Below are 17782 nucleotides of genomic sequence, written 5' to 3' on the forward strand. Positions count from 1 at the left end.
TTTCCTCTAAGCAAAATAGTCTTGCATCTTTATGTGCTATTTGTCTGTTTATGTGCTATTTATCTGCCAGTCTTCATAAGACTATAAAATCTCAGTGGGCATGAAGGACCTCAATTTGCTCCTGCACAAAAGATGGTAGAAAAATGATAAGGAATTCCAGTGTTTGTATTCTCAGCATGGGAACACATCCAGATGTAGAATTTATATTTCCCTTTTTTCAGAGAAAAGCCTGACATTTTTGCACTGAAATTTTCTTCTGATTTATTTAGTAAGAATGCATCACTTTGGGAGTATTTCCAAATAGGGATTTTTATTTGTTCAGTGGTTTGTGAGAACATTTGGTATTTGTTACAATACAAGAGATATACCTTGGTATTATGTGGCTATAAAGTGATGTATTAAGACAGATAAGATAGGGTGATGTTGATACAGATGGTACAATTCCAAGTGATACACCCGAGTTTATGTCCCCACTTTGCATTTCCACCACCTCCTCTGTGGGCAATCCTGACCATCCTAACAGTGAAAATTTCCCTTCTAATGTCTAATCTGAGTGTCCTGTCTCAGTTTAAGGCTATTTCCTTATTGCTCAGACTTGTTCTAGTGCTAGATTTGACACATGAGTACGTAGAGATTTTATCATTTTTCTATTTCTTGGTATTATGTTGCAGAGTAAGATTAAATTGGAGTGCTTTCTAAAATTTTGCTTCAATAGAAAAATAGAAAAATAGACTTCATGAAACTTTGTTTTCTGATGTAGACCTGCTTTGATGACAGTAGAAGATGAAGGATATGAAATTTATGTTCATGTGGTGTCTGAGTTGGTGGAAAAAATCTTCCTCAATATTCCTGCAGACTGGCTGAAGAGATTAGTAGGTACTGATTTATGAATTACTTGTGATAGAAACATGCAACAAAGTTCACAATGGAAGCAAAATTTTTAATCATTGACACTGTAAAAAAAAACAACATCTAAGAATATTTCAGTGGCTGTCTGACAAACTCAGAATTTCAGAGGACAGGTTGCAATAACAGGAAGTGAGATGATGTGAATACCTATTATATAACTAAGTAGTTGTAGTTATCTACCTAAATATTCAATAACTAAATAGGTTCCTTATGTGTGAAATAGAATGTCTTAGGAGCTTTTACAAGGAGCTAGCATGCTTTCATTATGTGAAACACTGAGATGTGTTTCAGACAATCTTCACTTGATACATCCTGTTTGACTTGAGGTGTTTTATATGTTTCACAGTGGTTAACAGTTTAATGAGAAACAGTTTTTTAAAAGTAATTAAAAATAAAAGCTAATTTTCTATTCAGATGTTGAACTTTACTTCCAGTAATTCAATGGAGCTTCATGTTGGTAGAACTTGAATGTTAGGTGCTATTGTGAAAATCAAGCGTGAATTGAATTGTTTTGTGTTTTGCAGTGCCCCGTTCAGATATAACCTATGGCACAATAGTAGCAGATCTGTGTCATTCACTGCTGGCAGATACAGAAGCATTCTATTTGTTGGAAATCAGAAGCCACTTCGTGCTAGATGAGAACAGCTATCCTTTGCAAAAGGACTTCCATCTGCTGAATTTTCATCCTGATCTTTGACCTCTGCACTGAGTAACAAAGACCATAAGGACACACAGATGGGAAGCAGAAGAAAGATGACTTAGCTGAAGGAAGCAAATCTCTTTAAAACATTATAATAAAGGATTTGGGTTTTAACTTATGAAAAAAGCAAAACCATCAAAAGGACTGGTATGGAATATCTGCTAATAGTAAATACTGCTGGAGTAATACTGATGAATTTTCATAAAATATATTTTTATACATTTTTTGTGTTAATAATTATGTTAATAAATTCCAACAATTTCTTCCATATCTGTTTTCCTTTTTCTCCTCAGAAAAGTTCACAACTGTTGTGAGAGACTGAATTTTCCTGAGACCTGGCATATTAGAGGAAGACAGAGAATTCAATAATATTTTAGTTACACAATTTTTTTTGTCTTATCCCATATGCTATCTGTAGCTTGCTGATTTTGTTTTGCTGTTGTGGTTACTTTCCTTTTTTTAACAGCAGAATTTTTTCCATTTACCCTTGGCAGTTTTGCTGCTGCTCTTTTCTCTTGTTAAACAGAATTGTCTTGTAATCATTCTACCTCCTTCAGCTCAAGGTAAGTCTCAAGCACAAGATCAGATGGATGTTACATAAAAGGCAGTAGGTAAAAAAATTGCTTGACAGGTAACAACACTGTATCAGAACTTCTAATTTGATGATGTTTCTTGCTTTGAAATAACTCTTGTTCAGGTAGAGTCAAAAAGGGCCTTTCTCGTTTGCTTCACTTGGATGACCATGAGTACAAGTACATTGGTAAGTGCATTAGAATTTGTTTCTTCACAATTTAGCTGAAATTACTGAGCACACAAGCTGGACATATTGTTCCTTTAATGGATAAGAAAAGAGGACCATACTGTACATCAGGTCAGACAGGTGACTTGCCACCTTAGGGGTATTTGTTAACAGACACTGTGCATTGCATGCATCTTCTGCACAAGCTCAACCAACTGTCTGAAATACTACTAACTGCTTACTTTTGAGATCCTTAATGGTATGATTGAAATAATAAAATACAAAATTTATTTAGTAAAATACTTTATTCTAGAAATATGTAAACTGTATGATAACTGAGTAGTTTTTCTCCCCAGAACAAACACAATAACTTTGCTTATCAGATTGGTTTGCAGTAGTTTTTGGGGCTGATATTTGAATACAGCTCTTTGGGGTTGAGTTGCTGGTATTACTCCTTTAGCAAAGATATAACGAGGGTTGAGCACTTCGTTAAATTCAGTTTCATGTAATGAGTTTAGGCTCATTTTGTATCCAGTGGTGTAATTAGCAAGACAGACTGAGGGTACTATGTAACATACCAGATGGTGGATCAGGGAGCTCTGTTATCTTACAATTCCTCTGTGGTATCTTCTCATTCATAACATTTCCTTTAGGTAATAACAATATTATCAAAATGGAAAGTGGTTTCATCTCCCCAGAGAAGCCTAATATTTTTAAGATTTTGCATTAATTAATATTGTATCCTATTTGAAAGGAAGTTGGTTTGATTTCAGCTGTAGAGGTTATGGAACATAATTGTGCAAACTGTTTTGCTGCAGTAATCTGTGTGTCTGGTTTATGACTGTACAGTTAGAAGGGTACAGAGCTCAGGTCCCCAGTGAACAATCAAAAAGAGAAGAATGTCCTGTTTTATTTTGATTAGGAATAATTGCTCCGAATTACTTTAGAGAGAAGTCATTTACTTAATGAAGAAGACTCTACTACTAAAACAGACACATGCCCAGGGGGCTTAGGCTAATTGGATTTTCAGTGTAAGAATGGTCATACTAGGTCAAACCAAGGCTCTTGTAATCAATGCTCTGTCTCCAGCAGAGATGTGTTTAGAGAGAAATATAAAAGGACAGGACAGGTCCTCATCTACTGTCTCAAAGTACTCCAGCACTGGAATAGCCTCCAGTCACTTGTGACTCCGTGACTTCTTTACTTGTCCCTTAGTGTCAACACAAAGTGCTGTAGTTGGGGTCAGCTGAAAACGTTGAACTGAGTTGCTGCAGGAAATACACTGTGAACAGCTGCTTCCAGGTGTGTGACCAATAAGCAGTGCCTTCACCCTTCTGTTCAAAAGAGGTCTAAGATAGCAGCATGGTATTTAAAACAAGTTGTGCATGTATTAGTCAGTGTCTTTGGGGCTTGTCTGTTTTGGAATGCTCACTGGGCTTCTCTCCGCTTTGGTGAAGCCACTGTGGTGATGTGGAGCAGTGGGCAGATAGGCCTGGTGTCATCACTGGCAATTCTTGGGTTGTTTTGGGCTCTGTTTACATGATGTGTGATCATTTGTGCCCAGAACTCATGACCAAGAAGTGGAATGTACTAGTCAAAGTAATTAATACTGAGAGATCACATTTGGCTGTTTTATTTGCTCAGCTGCTTGTTAATTTAACATATATTTTGAAGAGAGGAAAGAGGGACTCCCAGCCTATCAGGGACCAAATCTTTTATTTGTGTTTGGTCAAGGAAATAATTTATTTTATTCTTTTCTTCTTCAGGTACAAAATCTTAGCAAAAATTTTTGTACCCTTTAGATGAGAAAGATAGATAGTAAGAGCTTTTCCATGTTAAGGTTGGTTTTTTTCTCGATGCTGTTCATGTGCTGTGGCAGAGAGCATGCCATCGTTTAACCAGCTCCTTGGGCTTGCTGATCATCTCATTCCAGTGTTCCAGTTCTCTGCCACGTGTGTACATGAAAGGCCCAACTACTACTCGTCCCAGCAGAAGTGTTTCTGGGAAATAAAGAAAGCAGTTAGTGATGAGCACCTGTGATGCTTCTCTGAAAACCTTGCCTAAATTAGAATATCAGCATGTGTTTCTCCAAGTAATGCCTTTTCTGAAAGGTATTTTTAAACCAAAATATTCCTCAAGGAAGTAACTCTGGACTTCAGGTTCTGTAGCTTCTACCTGCTGAGGCTCAGCATTAAAAAAGGTATGGCAGTAAGTGGGTGTTTGGTCAATGCAGGCCTGTCCTTTTGCCTGCAGTTAAACTGAAACATCTTCAAGGCATAAATATCTGATCTGTATCTGCCCTGCCCCTTTACCTCAGGGGGTAATGCCTAATTTTGGGCATCAGCAGCCTCAGTAGGATTCACATGATGCTCTGGCTTAGCAAAAAACAAATGCAGTTACTGAGACAGCTGGGAGCTGTGATATGTGTGTTGCCACTGCCAAGGACCAGATTGTTTATGCATGCCTGGATTTTTCAGCTATGAATGGGGAAAATTATTGAGATCATATTTGCACTGCAGAGATGTTTTTCTTTTGAGCAGTGGAAATACTGAATTCTGATTTGCTTCTGTAAGCAGAACTCCTTAATGGATTCTCTGACAGTAAGAGGTGGCCTCAAGCATCAAGTGTTCTGCCAGGGAATGGGGATGTCTGCTAATCTCTCACTGCTGAGAGAATTAAAATTCCTATTCATCTTTCAGATTTGCTTAGAAAGAGTGAACGGCCACACAGTTTTGCAGGCTTTGTGTTACACACAAGTGTTCACATAAGCTTGTTTTAATGGGATACTGGAATGAAACAAAGGCACAGCACCTTGTAGTGGCATTGACTAGCCTACAGTGATTTTATTCATGTCTTCTATGAAATTGAGCCTCTGAAAGAGAGACATGTGTTTAACTACAAACAAGTTGTTCTACTTTTAAAGAGACAGCCTTTGAAATACCCCAAAACTCTTATAAGTTTTATGATTATTGCTGAAAAGGAATTACTTCCTCTCAGGTTTAAACATGTCTCAAATATGTAAGAGATCTGACACCTTGACTGTAATAATTTATATGACTGTAATAATTTATATGACTGTAATAATTTATATAACTTACTTTCTCCTTTGATAGTTTGGAGCACAGATAGACTCAGGCTTGCTGTATCCAGCTCTGTCTGATCTGTCTTGAAACTGAAGGTTTCATTGTACACAGGATTGGGAGTTCCCAGAAGAGCTGCTGTCTTTTTACTTTTGATGAATTTATTGTGGTTCATTAGTGAGACTTTGACATACACGCCTTGGAGACAAAGAAATTCAAGTCTAAAAGACATCTTCAAGAAGCAGTTGGGAGATGGCTTAAGGAATTTTTTCCTTTTGGGAGTCAGTATCGAGTATAACATCAGATTGTGAAAGATTCATGGAACACACATGACAGCATGACATAAAACGGAGTACACAGAGTACTGAGGGTGTGGTTTTGCAGTGCACTTTACAATTTAAGTGCTGTTAAAATAAGCAGCCGTATTTTTACCCTGCATCCTTGATCTTATGTTTCTGTGCCTTCCCTTCATCTGATGGAGACTTTTTTGAAGGCTTAATTTGTTCAGTCAGAAAAAAAAACTCCATAGTGATGTTTGTATATAGAGGACTATACCTCTTCTCTTTTTAAATGGTAGGTGTATTTTGCATTTATATTGTTTAGCTTCGAAGCCCTGCAAGAAATTACTACAGACTGAACTACAAGTTGGGTTCTTCATCTGTTTTTGCTTTTGAGTGTTAGATTTTAAACAGCATTTTGATGTACTCTCTGAGACCAGGGATACATGAGTATTATGTACCAGAAAAAGCCCTCTGTACTAAGGGAGAAAATTGTGACTCCATGCCGTGGTCCTTTGAACAATAGCCAGGCTGTCCTAAACTGGGATTTTTTTCTCCCAATTCAGTTCCTCCCAGGACAGCTGTTCAGCATAAGCAGTTGTCCTGCAGCTGTTAGCTATGAGAATTTGACTGGAGGAAACTGTTCATGTCAATATCCCCTGAAATGCTGCCTTCTATGGACTGGAGAGCAGCAAAAGGATGTTGCTCACTGTACAAAAACAGGAGAAAAATGTTACCACCGATTGCCACAGGACAAACCTTTTATTATGAAACGAACCCCAAACATAGCAAAGCTAAGCTATCAAAATCTAATTGCCTCAGGGCAAAATATAGCTTGTTTCCACTTAAATCACCAGGATGTTTATTTGTTCCTGTCAGAGTCCCACAGCACAAGCCTGGGTGTACAGATGAGGAAGGAGCAAATTAAAACAGGAAGTGTGGAGCTGATAGCAGGGAGGAAATCCCACTTACCAGCAGCAGGGCTCTCCTCCTGGAGCTTTAATCCCCTCGCCCTCAGAACCACCACCGTGAGACGGCCCAGGTAGTCATTGTAGCTCAGGGAGAACTGGATATCACCATGCTCTGAAGGAGGCTTTGGAAGCAGAACAGCACCTGTCAAATATGTCTGAACAACTCTCATCGCCTGGTCAAATGGGGAGACCAATCCTTTTTCATGCTAATGGTTTCTGTCACACTAAGGCTTTATTTATGCTGTTGTAACATTTGATGGAACCAATTAATCAGCCTTCCTGACTCTCAGAATTACTCTTTTCCAGGGGATATCTATTTCCTTGCCTCTTCTGCTCTTTTCTGCTCTAATTGAAAAGAGAAGCAAATAACAAAAGTACTTACCTAACGACCTCCTAATTAACATGACTTTTTCTAAGCATCTGGGTACTCCCTTTACAACAGCTATGGATCTGCAGGTTGGTAAGATGGGAATTTCAATTCCAAATGTTTATGAAGTACTTTTGCATTTGAGGTACTTAATAGAATGTAGTTCTACTTCAGCTATATCCTTCCAATACTTGTGAAATGACAGAAGTTCCTCAGTGCCAAGCAGCCTGGTATCACATACCTCCAAGTTTTCTTTCTCCAGATCTCTCCATATGACTAGTTTGTTGTCCTCAGTTAATGCTTCATTTTTTAGTGGGAATATAACTTGGCCTAGGAGATGATGCTTCTTGTGTTTATCAACATGATAAACCAAAAACTTTAGTGTCCTTTGGAGCAACATTTTACTAGAAACCTGTACAGGAAAAAGAAGAATATTAATAATTATAAAACATTTGATAGTTTTCTACTCTAGCATGTCTTCGAAGGAAATATTTTTCAAACTGTGGTAAGCGTAGGTGGCGATTTCCTTTAATTATTTGAAGTCTACTTTTAAAATTTGCCTCAAGTTTTAGCTATGCAGAAGTCAAGATTCAAGCTAAAATAAGAGTTCATTTGAAAGCTGTGAAGTTGGTGGTTTTATAGCTCATATGGATCTAGTGCTATGTGATGCGTTCCCTTTCAGATTCAGGTGTTTAGAATCTGTAAACATTTTTTCAGTTGTCTGAAACACAAACTTTTGTTTTAAAGCTTTTATCTTGTGATGTGTGCTGAAAGCCTGTTAGCATGAGATGGAAAGCTGAACAGTACTGTACAAATAGCAGCCCAGACATACCTCCCAGGTTCTGCTGTCTAGCCTAAAAACCTACAAGCTATGAAAGTATTTTGTCAGTATTGGCTTCTTCTGGATTTCTAGAACTGCTGGGATGGACTGATCAGCTGGAGTTCAAATTGGAGTTTTTGTTATTCCCAGGGCAAGTTCTGTATTCCTTAACTTTGGTACTGACCAGAAGTAAGATCAGTTCTGGAGCCCAGCATCTCCAGAAGCCCAGTAAAAAAATCCTGTGTCTGATGGAAACAACTTCTATCTTGGTAGAAGCATTGTGAACATACAAACATGTGCTGTAGTTTGACAAGTTAATATTTGCAAACAAAAATCTGCCTCTTCAAAAGAAAAAGTACCTGGAAAACAAAGTTTTCATCAAACTGTGGGTTAAGAGTTTTACGTTTTGTTTTGGACTGCAGGTAGCTCCTTTCATCAGGCAGCAGGTAGATTTTCACAAATGAACTGCAGGAATCAGCAGGAGGCTGCAGCTTTCTGACTTTGATCAAGGAGACGAGGAGCCTTTCTGACTCTTGCTCGTATTCTATGGAGAACCAGAGGCGGCCAATGCTGCCATCAGGAAAATCGGTTTCGCTTTTGTCTTCAGGGAGCTTGTACAGATCTGGGTTAACGGTTCCTACAACATAAGCTCCAGCTACAAGAAAAGGCAAAACAAGCACCCTCAGATTAGCCTCAAGAACCATTGCAGGCATTTTTATAACCACTGCTATATTTGGGTAAATCAGATTACCCTCTTTATTAACAATCTATTTTTTGTAAGAATTTCATATTTTATTTTCTTTTCCCTCAAATTTGGGGAAGTAATTGTAGGCTGCACCACTTTTCTTTCTCTTATTCCTGTGATTGTACCTGGTTAGCTCTAGCTATTTCTTGCAATGTGCAGCTGGTGACTGCTGTTTCTGGGGACAACAGACACTTCTGGGGACTGAAATGACTACACTCTTGCCCAATTGTCATATATAAAATACATAAATACATAGAGCATTTAGGGCTTGTGCTGTGTAATGCTATCTCTGCTGTGCCCCCAAGATACTTGCTTCATAGTAATAAAGCCACCCTACCCTGAAAAATAGTCCAATTTTTGCAATGCCATTTTTGCAATGCAATGCCATACCCAAAGAATGAAATGAGGACCGTGGCCCAGACTGGGGGGTCATGAAGGGGTCCCTGTCTTCCTGAACCTGTTCTTCATTCGTCAGGTGAATCCAGTCTCGCCCGTGCAGTGTTGGTGGAATGACAAATGGAACGCTTCTGGATCTGCTCAAGACAACAGCATCTATTGACTCTTCTGGTTTAAATGGGGAAACCAAACTTGGTAAGAGTAGTAAGTTTACTGTTCTTATGTCACAAGGTAAAAATTCTACAGACATGTAAAAATAAAATCAAAAAGCAAATAAAATCAATTGCTTAATGCATAAAAAGACAGGCACATCTTAATTCTGACAGACTCTTCTCTTCCCCCTTTCCTTCTCTTTACAATTTATCTTTCAAAGCAAAGGAAGAAATAACTGCAGCTGCTTGTTTTAGAGCCAAAACCCCTGCAATGATTAAGTCTCTAAAAGAGTCTCCTTCCTGAACTGAAGTTATATTGTTTTTATTATTAGACTAGAAATTAGTCTGGAACATAGGCTGGGTTTGTCAAACAGGTATAGCTATCCATTCACCAATTACACTTGAATATATTCTCTCTTTTAAATAAATCAGGAGTAGTCATCACTTTTATAGTTGGATTATCTTTTTCCTAAGGAAACAAAACAGAACATGACTGATGTTTTCATGTAATTTAGGGATCTTCTTTATTTCTGTACATGCATATATTTGGATCACCTGCTCATTTGACATTTGACAAGTTGAAATAAATTACATAGCATATGCTTTAAAAAAAATGAAAATATGTACCTTGTGCTTTCTCGTTGAATTTCAGAATTTGTCTGATCTTGGAAAATGCCATTTGCATTTGTTGTTTTGACAGGATTGATGAGCTTTTCATAAGAAGGGAGGAAGCAAAATTTTTTCCAGAGCATATATGCAGTTATTCCAAGGAGAACAAATAAAAGGGTCCCTCCTATTATACCTCCAGCCACAGCGACTGCTTGCTCTGTTCAAACATAAAAGCACATAAAACATCATAGGAAGATCAAAGTTAAGTATATTTTGGGTGTAGAAAGGAATATTAAAGCTAACAAAAACCATTCCAAAATTCTTTTTAAATGAAACATTCAGCTCACATGTGCATTTTTGTTTGGTTATAGCATGGTGCAGCACCTGAAGACACATGACAATGGCAGTAACAGAAGACAGTGTTCAGAAGCACTGGCAGTTACTGCAATGTGAGAGACTACAGACGTGAAAAAACCCCAAATGCCAAAGAATTGTTCATCTATTAGCATTTACCTTAGCATGGCAGAAGTGCTAGAGCTTGCATAATGGAAGAAAAAGAGAACCCAGGAGCACCTAATATGAAAGGTACCATTATTTTGGATTGGTTTGTTCTGTTTGTTCTTCCAACTATTGATCTATGTTGAACTGAATCTAGACCCTGGCACAAGGAACAAAGTAAAGCTTTGGGTTGTTTTCTTTCTAAGGATGCATGTGTTTCCTGATCTGTGAAGTCAAAGTTAAATATCCATTAAACACAGTTTCCTGAACTGTGAGTACTTAACATACAACAAAATCTTGTATAATTTCTGTGAACAAACTAAAATCCAAATAAAACTTAATAAATATATTTAATATGAATTTGAGAAATTCTGTTATGAGAATTTCTCATTAGACCAAGGGTAGACAATTGATAATGGGCTCAGTTCATTGCTTTCACATTTTTGCTGAGAATGCTGGCATGATAGGCTGCAAAGATTATTTTGCTCTGCATGTAAACTCCAGAATTATCTTCCACTCTGCAGACATGGGAGACAGCTCAGGAGCAGCTGAGTACAGGGTGCTGACAGTTCTCAGGGTCTGCCCTGAAACTGAAGTAGTGAAGTGACCTGGCATTTTTTCACAACTGGTACTGAATTTTTTTTTCCTTTTCTCTGCTTTTAGGTAGAGATTACTGTGATTATGCTTTATTCCTTTTTATCTGTTTGTGCTTGGTAGGTTCCTTGCAGTTAGCTGTCTCTATACAATGGTACAAGTAAAATAAAGACAATACAAGCACAAAATAATCAGTCAACACTAATGATAGTTTTGACTATCAAATAATAACAGTTTTGAATAATTCAAAATTATTTAATTTAATTTAGTTTATTCACTGGAGCTATAAAGAGTCCAGGAGGTGAGTTGCATGTATGTATATTGCTGATCTTTTTCAGTGTTTCCCTGTTGCAGTGAGTAACATGAAATGTCCTTCAGCTGCAGAACACTTAAGTAATTACCTTGTGCTATGAAATTAACCTGGCCATAGCACCTCAAAGCCCTTAATCTGATCCTGACTCATTTTACTGCATTTGGTGGAGTCACCAGAGCCAAGCTGGTTTTGCAGCTCCCCTCCAGGTGTGTTGCCTTAGGCCTCTGCAGGAATTGGCTTCTGCTTCCCTGAGTCCCACAATCACTCCTGTGTCCCAGCACCATCACGGCGGCTGTACCACAGCAACAGCACTTTGCTGCCCTTGCAGCTGGGAGGGGAACTGAGTGGCTTCCAGCATTCAGCCAGAATTGTACAGTCCTTATTCTGAGCAACAGGAAACAGGCACCTACTTGGTGTGGGTTAATATTAATACAAGAATCAAGTCTGAGGGTTCCATGTAAGTTGGTTTTCCTTGATAAGAATGCACAGTATGAGGAAATGCATACGAGCATGGGAATTTTTTGTGTTTGTTCCTTTTAGTTTTGCAGGGCAGGGCATGCTCAAGTATATCTTCAGTCAGACTCAGATTTTAGTGCATCTCAGAAAGCCAGATGTAGAAAAAATGCTTCAGTGTAATATCCATGAACATAATAGAAATTAATGGTTTCCTTAATGTACATGCTATAAACAACATAAATATCTATCTGGCTGGTAGTTTTACTGTCTGACATAAGCGTCTGAAAGGTTAACATTTCACACAAGCTGTACAGGTCTTTGTTTAACTTGTCCTCTTCATTCACAAGTCTTTGATGCTCTCAGCAGCAGTCCTGTGTTCCCGTATAACCAGTTTGTCACTATTTACCATCAAAGACAGAAAGACAAGGTGTGCATTGATTTTGGAGTAAGAGAACAAGTTTCCAGTCTCTTAGTAATGAGTTTGTACTGAATTTGTTCACTGCAGAATGATAACTGTGCATGACGCACCCATAGGCATTGACTCAAATTCTGGGTTTTTTTTTTAAACTTTATACAGCTGTAGATAAAAGGTAAAGTTTTACTCAGTTCAGTCGTTACTGTAATTTAATGAGAGTAAGAAGAATTTGTCTCACTTTTAAACCATTTTACCTGATTAGTTCAGTAACAGAACCAGTGGCTTAGGGCACAATGTAGCACTAGTCACAAAAACAAACCACTGAGATAAGTTGCATCCATTGTATACAGGGAGAAAATATGTATCTTTTAAAATAACTCCCTATCATCAGAGAAATTGATATATTGTATCCTGCTGCAGTACAGGAGCATGGCAGGGGAGATGAAGAGACCTGTCGGACCACTTCATCTCCCTCCACCCCAGCCAGGGGACTGCCTCCTGCTAATAGGTACCAGTTTATCCTAGCAGAGAGCAGGTGTTGACAGGCATCCTGTCCCATTTTGCTTACTGTGTGATTATATGCTTTTAATAAGCTTTACTAGAACTTTGCAGTAAGCCTTTAAGTTTACGAGCAAGTTTACGAGCAGCCCGTTCTCCAGCACGAGTTTTAATCCCCATATAAAGACACAATCTAAGCCCATGTACAGGATAAATTAAATAATTGAGGGGGAGTGGAGGCAGTTCCAGGCTGCCTCTTCCCTGCCGGGCAGGTGCGCAGGGCAGCTTTGGGCCGATGCTGTAGCGGGACGGCGGCGGGTGCCCGGCCGGGGCTGCGGAGGAGCCGGGACCCCCTCCCTGCCTCCCTCCCTGCCTGCCTCCCTCCCTGCCTTGGCTCCCTCCCTGCGCCCCCGGCACTTACCGGGCATGGGTGGGCGCGGGTGCCGCCGCTCCTGCGGGCCCGGCCGAGCGCCGCCGCCGCGGTGCCCGAGCGCCGCTGCCCCTCCCCGGCCCGCCCCCGCCGCTCGCACTCGGCGGGGGCTGGGAGCGGCAGCTCGAACAGAGACATCTCTGGTGTAAGAAAAGCAAAGGGACCCGCTGGGGAAAGGTTCCGCGCAGTCCCAGGCTCCCCCAGCCCGGCCGGGCGGACGGACATTGCCGAGATTCCGCGGAGGGAGGGCTGGAATCGGGCAGGGATGATGCTGACCATTGTGCTGCATAAATCCTGTCAGCCCTAAAAAGGCACCTGTGCGACACTGCCTGGGTGAGAGAACTCCAAAAGCTACAGTCATGCTCAGAAAAAATTATTGATGTTAATATCTTAATTCTGAATATTCGTGTGGGCAAGAACACGAATGTGTATGCATTTCTTTTATATCTTAAAATATGTAAGCACAAAGGAACACATATCTCAGCCAATTGCAATTACAGCCCTTTCTATTTGTATTTATGAATGTAATGGTCATTAATCTCTGAGTGTGTAATGGATACAACCAGATCTTAACCAGCCAAATTATTCACACATAGTTCAGGAACAAAGTATTTGCCATCACTTCTTGTCTGCTAATGTTTCTTTCACAGCCAGTATATGACAAGAACCTATACCTTAAATTTAACATATTACACATTCTTTTCACAATTGTTGTATGTGTAGTGCTTAGTGTTGTTTACTCTAATAGCCAAAGAGATGCAAAGGAATTAAAACCAGTAGGATCCTAATGAAATATCCTCTGTTTCTGTAGAATCTTAGAATTCTTTTCACTGCATTTAAAATGTTCTGCTGTAAATGTAGCATGGTTAAGCTTTTTCTATTAATTTTTGAATCCTCTGGAAGAAAGAAAGTATTTAGATAATTTTTACCCCCCCCAAAGAAAAAGCTTCATATATTTTAGTTTTATACATGTAAGATAGTTAATTATTAAAGAAATATTGCACCGTCAGTACTTTTGCTACTCTTATTTCTCCATTGAATTAGTGCAAACACTAAAGTAGAGGTTTTTTTTCTCAGCAGTTTTGCACTTGTCAGGATAATGTCTATAAGCATGTCTGAGGCAACCAAAAATTTTGAGTTGTGTGGCAAGACAACAACTGCCTTCTCTTGCAGTCTTCTTGCTTGAGCTGACTTCTGTGGCTGTGTGAGGAGTGCTGCAGTTGCTCTGAACACCTGATTGCTTTCCAGAGCACTGATGGCCAGTGAAGTGATCCGTGCCAGATGCACTGGGCTCCCACATAAGCCCTGCTGCCTGTGTGGAGGTGTGGGAAGCTGGGCAGCAATACCCAGTAACCATCTGCTGATTCAGCTCCTGTTTCATGAGCCTGGGGATGGGGCAGTGTGACCTGGAGGGGCAGATTCGCCCTCCCCAAGTTCCTGTGGAAGGAGTTAATGCCAAAGCTGTTGAGCAGGGAGCTTTAATTTTGATTATCTTCTCCACTGTGAAGTTGCCATTTCCAGTGTTTCTGTGCTGAGTTCTTGCAACAGCTGGAAATCAGAATAAACACAGGACATGAAACACAACTATACCCTCCTTTATCTCTGATTGCAGCCTCCTTCTTAGCCTAAATCCCTGAACAGCTAAGAGTTTAATGTTTTGTGGACCTTGATATTGTACTATAAATGTTCTGTGTTTCTGGTGCATATTTTGTAACATACACATTTTTCAGTCAAACCTTGAGCTTTAAAAGACCACTTAAAAAATCTGTCACAAACCAATTTTGCAAAGTGTGTTGCCTTAAAAACACTGATGTCACATTGCTCATTTGACACCTGTCTAAGTAACAGCAAATAATTTATCATATATTCATGTCATTCCCGCTAGACTGGGTGAAATTCAACATATGTATTTTTAAAATTGGATATCTTTGCAAAAATCTGTGAATATTTGCTTAACATATAAAGCCTTTTATCCAATTCTGATTTACAATTAATTTGATTGCATGTAATTACTTAAAGCTGTTTATAGGAACATAACTTGATAGAGGATAGGAAAGTATTTAAAGATGATACAGCTGTAGGATCACAAGCATCAACAGGTCTTTAGAAAGTTAAGTAATTATAGCATCATTTTACACTAAAGTCTAACTCCTACTATAGTTTATTAATAATCTTAAAGCTTCAACAGATCCTGTTCAATAAAAGGGTTTTCATTTTTTTTTTATCCCATTTTGCAGCCATAGAATGATGTTCAAGTCCATCCATTTCAAGTGAAATATATTCAAGTTATTCTACCTTCACACCCACTCCCTCGTGTTTGTGAATTTTGACTTCCATGTTGGTGGTACCTTCATCTTTAATGGCATCTAGGAATAGGTTAACTTTTTTTCCCCCAATGAATGTTATTGAGACCAGTGAATTATTCAGGAACAATAGATTGGGGTCTGCAGGGAGCATTGATGGGCACCCTGACTACAACAAATAGATTACATTGAAAAGTATAATTGCAAATGGCAGAAATAATGAGTACTTAGAATTTCTATAGTGCCTTTCATTTCCAGGCAACCATTGCCTGATTTCTATACCTGCATTAATTACTGGTAGTTAACCATCACAAACCTTTTTGAAATAATACTTATTGTTATTCTGATTTTATAGATTGCTTAATGACTGGAGTTCCTCCAGATCCACACTTGTGTAACTGAGATAAGAATTTCTCCCACAATCTCCTATTGGCCTTGGACTAACACCTAGTTCTTGGCTTTAGCAGGCTATGGATAATTTATAGTTTCAGACAGGAATATGTGAAAGAAAGATCTACTCTCAGAAAATGCCCCTTGGATCTGTTCTGGGAGTCATTTGTTAGTTTCCTTTCCAAAGAAAAGATGAGAACAGGAGAGGAAGTTCAGCCAGAAGGGAACCAGTCTTCCACAATGGTTTTCTTTCAGCTTGGCTGTTGATGGTAGTCACCATCAAGCAGACTGCAATCCAGAACAGCTCTCCCAGTAAAATTACAGGTGTGAAATAGGGATAGAGACAGCAAGAAAAAATCTTCAAAAGATGCCATGTTTGGTGCTTCTAGATGGGCATGAGGAGAAAGACAGCAAAAGAAGAAAGAAGAGAGGGCACTAACGTAGCCATGGGGTTTGGATTCCTACTTTGGCTTTTCATCTTAGCCCATAAAGCTGACCCTGCAGCTAACCTTGCCATTCTTCAGGGAGAGCAGACAGAATGCTCTCACTGGACCTGAAAAACCTTCCACTGTTCCATCAGTTTCCTCATGGCCCAGAGCTGCTCAACAGAGCCTCGGCCACAGAAAAAAACTGTTACAGCTTGCACAGAGCTGTGCATGACAGATTTTTTCCCATGCTTTGATAATCATGTTTTGTTGGGTATTTGAAATCCTTGACAGACACAAACATTTTAGTGCCTTCTTACAAAACTTTTTAGCGCTGTTGCAGAATACCTACTGATATGAAAGCACCTGTGGGTAAAGTCTGCATGCCAGCGCTTCTACAGGATTTAGAATGTTTCTCTTTGTTTTACCTTTTCCTTTTGCTTTTAGTAAGCTTTGGTGTTGCCTAATAACAAAATTTACACAGACTGTAGCGCCACCTCCTGTCCAAACCTGGGCTTTGGTGCAAATAACAGAGCAAAGCAAAAAGTTCTTCAAAGGTGAGGGGTTTTTTTTGAATGTATAAAGCAAAATGGAAAAATGTGAACTTTTATTCCTTTCTTATGACTTTTGGTTCGTGTATTTTGTAATAGAAATTTCAGGTTTGCTTTTACTAGAATGTGTTCTTATGGTTGCAAAGGTTTTTGCTAATGTAAATTGCATTAAGAAAGTTAGCTGGTTGTTGATGTTTTAAGAAAATAAGAATACAAAATGTTCCTTTTAAAATTATTTTATTAATAAACTCGAAATTCAGAGATAATATGCACAAGTAGAGACTTTTGCAGAGAAAACTACTTGTGTAGCTCTGGCTTGCATGGTTTTTAAGATTTTTGGGGGCAACATCTGATTTTTGTTCCAGTTTTGTACATTTCCCGGCCTTGATAAGCGTAGTGTAAACTTCATAACTAAGGCAGGGCCTTGCAAGATTATATGTGTACACATGAAAAATGAACTGTTCACACAGCTGTAGTGAACAGAAGTTGCTCTAAGCCAAGGCTGGTGTTTATTTTAGATAGTTTTTCCTAAGCTTCACCCTCTCTGAGTGAGTGATAATGAATTTAGGCCAGACATAATGTGAATTAGACAAATGGGGAGGGATTGCTGAGCAGGCAGGTGAATCTGTAGACACTAATCCATCTAAAGATATGCAGGGAAGCACAAAATTGTATATGTGGCATAGCAATTACACCATTTGTAATATAGCCCTAACTGGTACAGCCTTATGGGATGCAAACCTTTAACTGAGAGCAAAAGGTGATGTTTCTTTTTGGAAGCTTTTACGTCTGGAATCAGATACTGAAAGCTGTAGATCTGTTTCCTCTAACTTAAAGATGTTTCTGCAGGCATGTGCACCTGAAACTGCTCTCTGTATAGCAGCAACAGATTTATAGGTGTCATCCCATACATTTTTGTGTTTAAGTTGCTCAAAAGCCTGGGAGGGAGATCTTGAGGGTCAAAGATGTAAGGAAAAACAATTTAAATGCTGATTGTAGGGAAAAAAGAGTAAACCTTTCCTATAATTAAGTCATTATTTCGTGTGGGCGAGGCGATGCCTTTGTCTTTGCCCAGTGGCCAGGAGGTGGCCAGCAGGGGCCATCCTGGGGCTGTCCCTGCTGGATTTCCTTGGCAAGGGGCCC

General features: G+C 39.2%; 3 protein-coding genes across 13 annotated transcripts in view; 2 read left to right on the forward strand and 1 right to left on the reverse strand.

Annotated features, from left to right (window-relative positions):
- SHLD2 (shieldin complex subunit 2) overlaps positions 1 to 7459 on the forward strand; it is a 34710-nt gene extending 27251 nt beyond the window's left edge. For 9 of the 10 annotated variants that reach the window (XM_072931434.1, XM_072931430.1, XM_072931431.1 and 6 more), the window contains 2 exons: positions 761 to 876; positions 1434 to 7459. In XM_072931434.1, coding sequence (XP_072787535.1) covers positions 761 to 876; positions 1434 to 1606 — 289 coding nt within the window. In that variant the 3' untranslated portion in view covers positions 1607 to 7459. The remainder of the gene's footprint in view (positions 1 to 760; positions 877 to 1433) is intronic. The other variant, XM_072931436.1, reaches the window with a different exon arrangement.
- Positions 4048 to 13346, reverse strand: SYT15 (synaptotagmin 15). The gene is made up of 8 exons (XM_030275856.4): positions 12962 to 13346; positions 9785 to 9983; positions 9000 to 9142; positions 8224 to 8519; positions 7286 to 7456; positions 6679 to 6799; positions 5447 to 5626; positions 4048 to 4348 (listed from the first exon to the last, which is right to left on the reverse strand). The coding sequence occupies exons 1-8, from the start codon at positions 13329 to 13331 to the stop codon at positions 4212 to 4214; spliced, it is 1617 nt and encodes a 538-aa protein (XP_030131716.4). The 5' UTR covers positions 13332 to 13346; the 3' UTR covers positions 4048 to 4211.
- GPRIN2 (G protein regulated inducer of neurite outgrowth 2) overlaps positions 9073 to 17782 on the forward strand; it is a 34626-nt gene continuing 25916 nt past the window's right edge. Inside the window, exons 1-2 of one of the 2 annotated variants that reach the window (XM_032749090.3) lie at positions 9073 to 9200; positions 10138 to 10351. The gene's annotated coding sequence lies outside the window, so the exon portion shown is untranslated. Of the gene's footprint in view, positions 9201 to 9982; positions 10352 to 17782 lie in introns of those variants that run through there. The other variant, XM_072931450.1, reaches the window with a different exon arrangement.

This window comes from Taeniopygia guttata, chromosome 6 (assembly GCF_048771995.1).
Source record: "Taeniopygia guttata chromosome 6, bTaeGut7.mat, whole genome shotgun sequence".
Lineage (NCBI taxonomy): Eukaryota > Metazoa > Chordata > Aves > Passeriformes > Estrildidae > Taeniopygia > Taeniopygia guttata.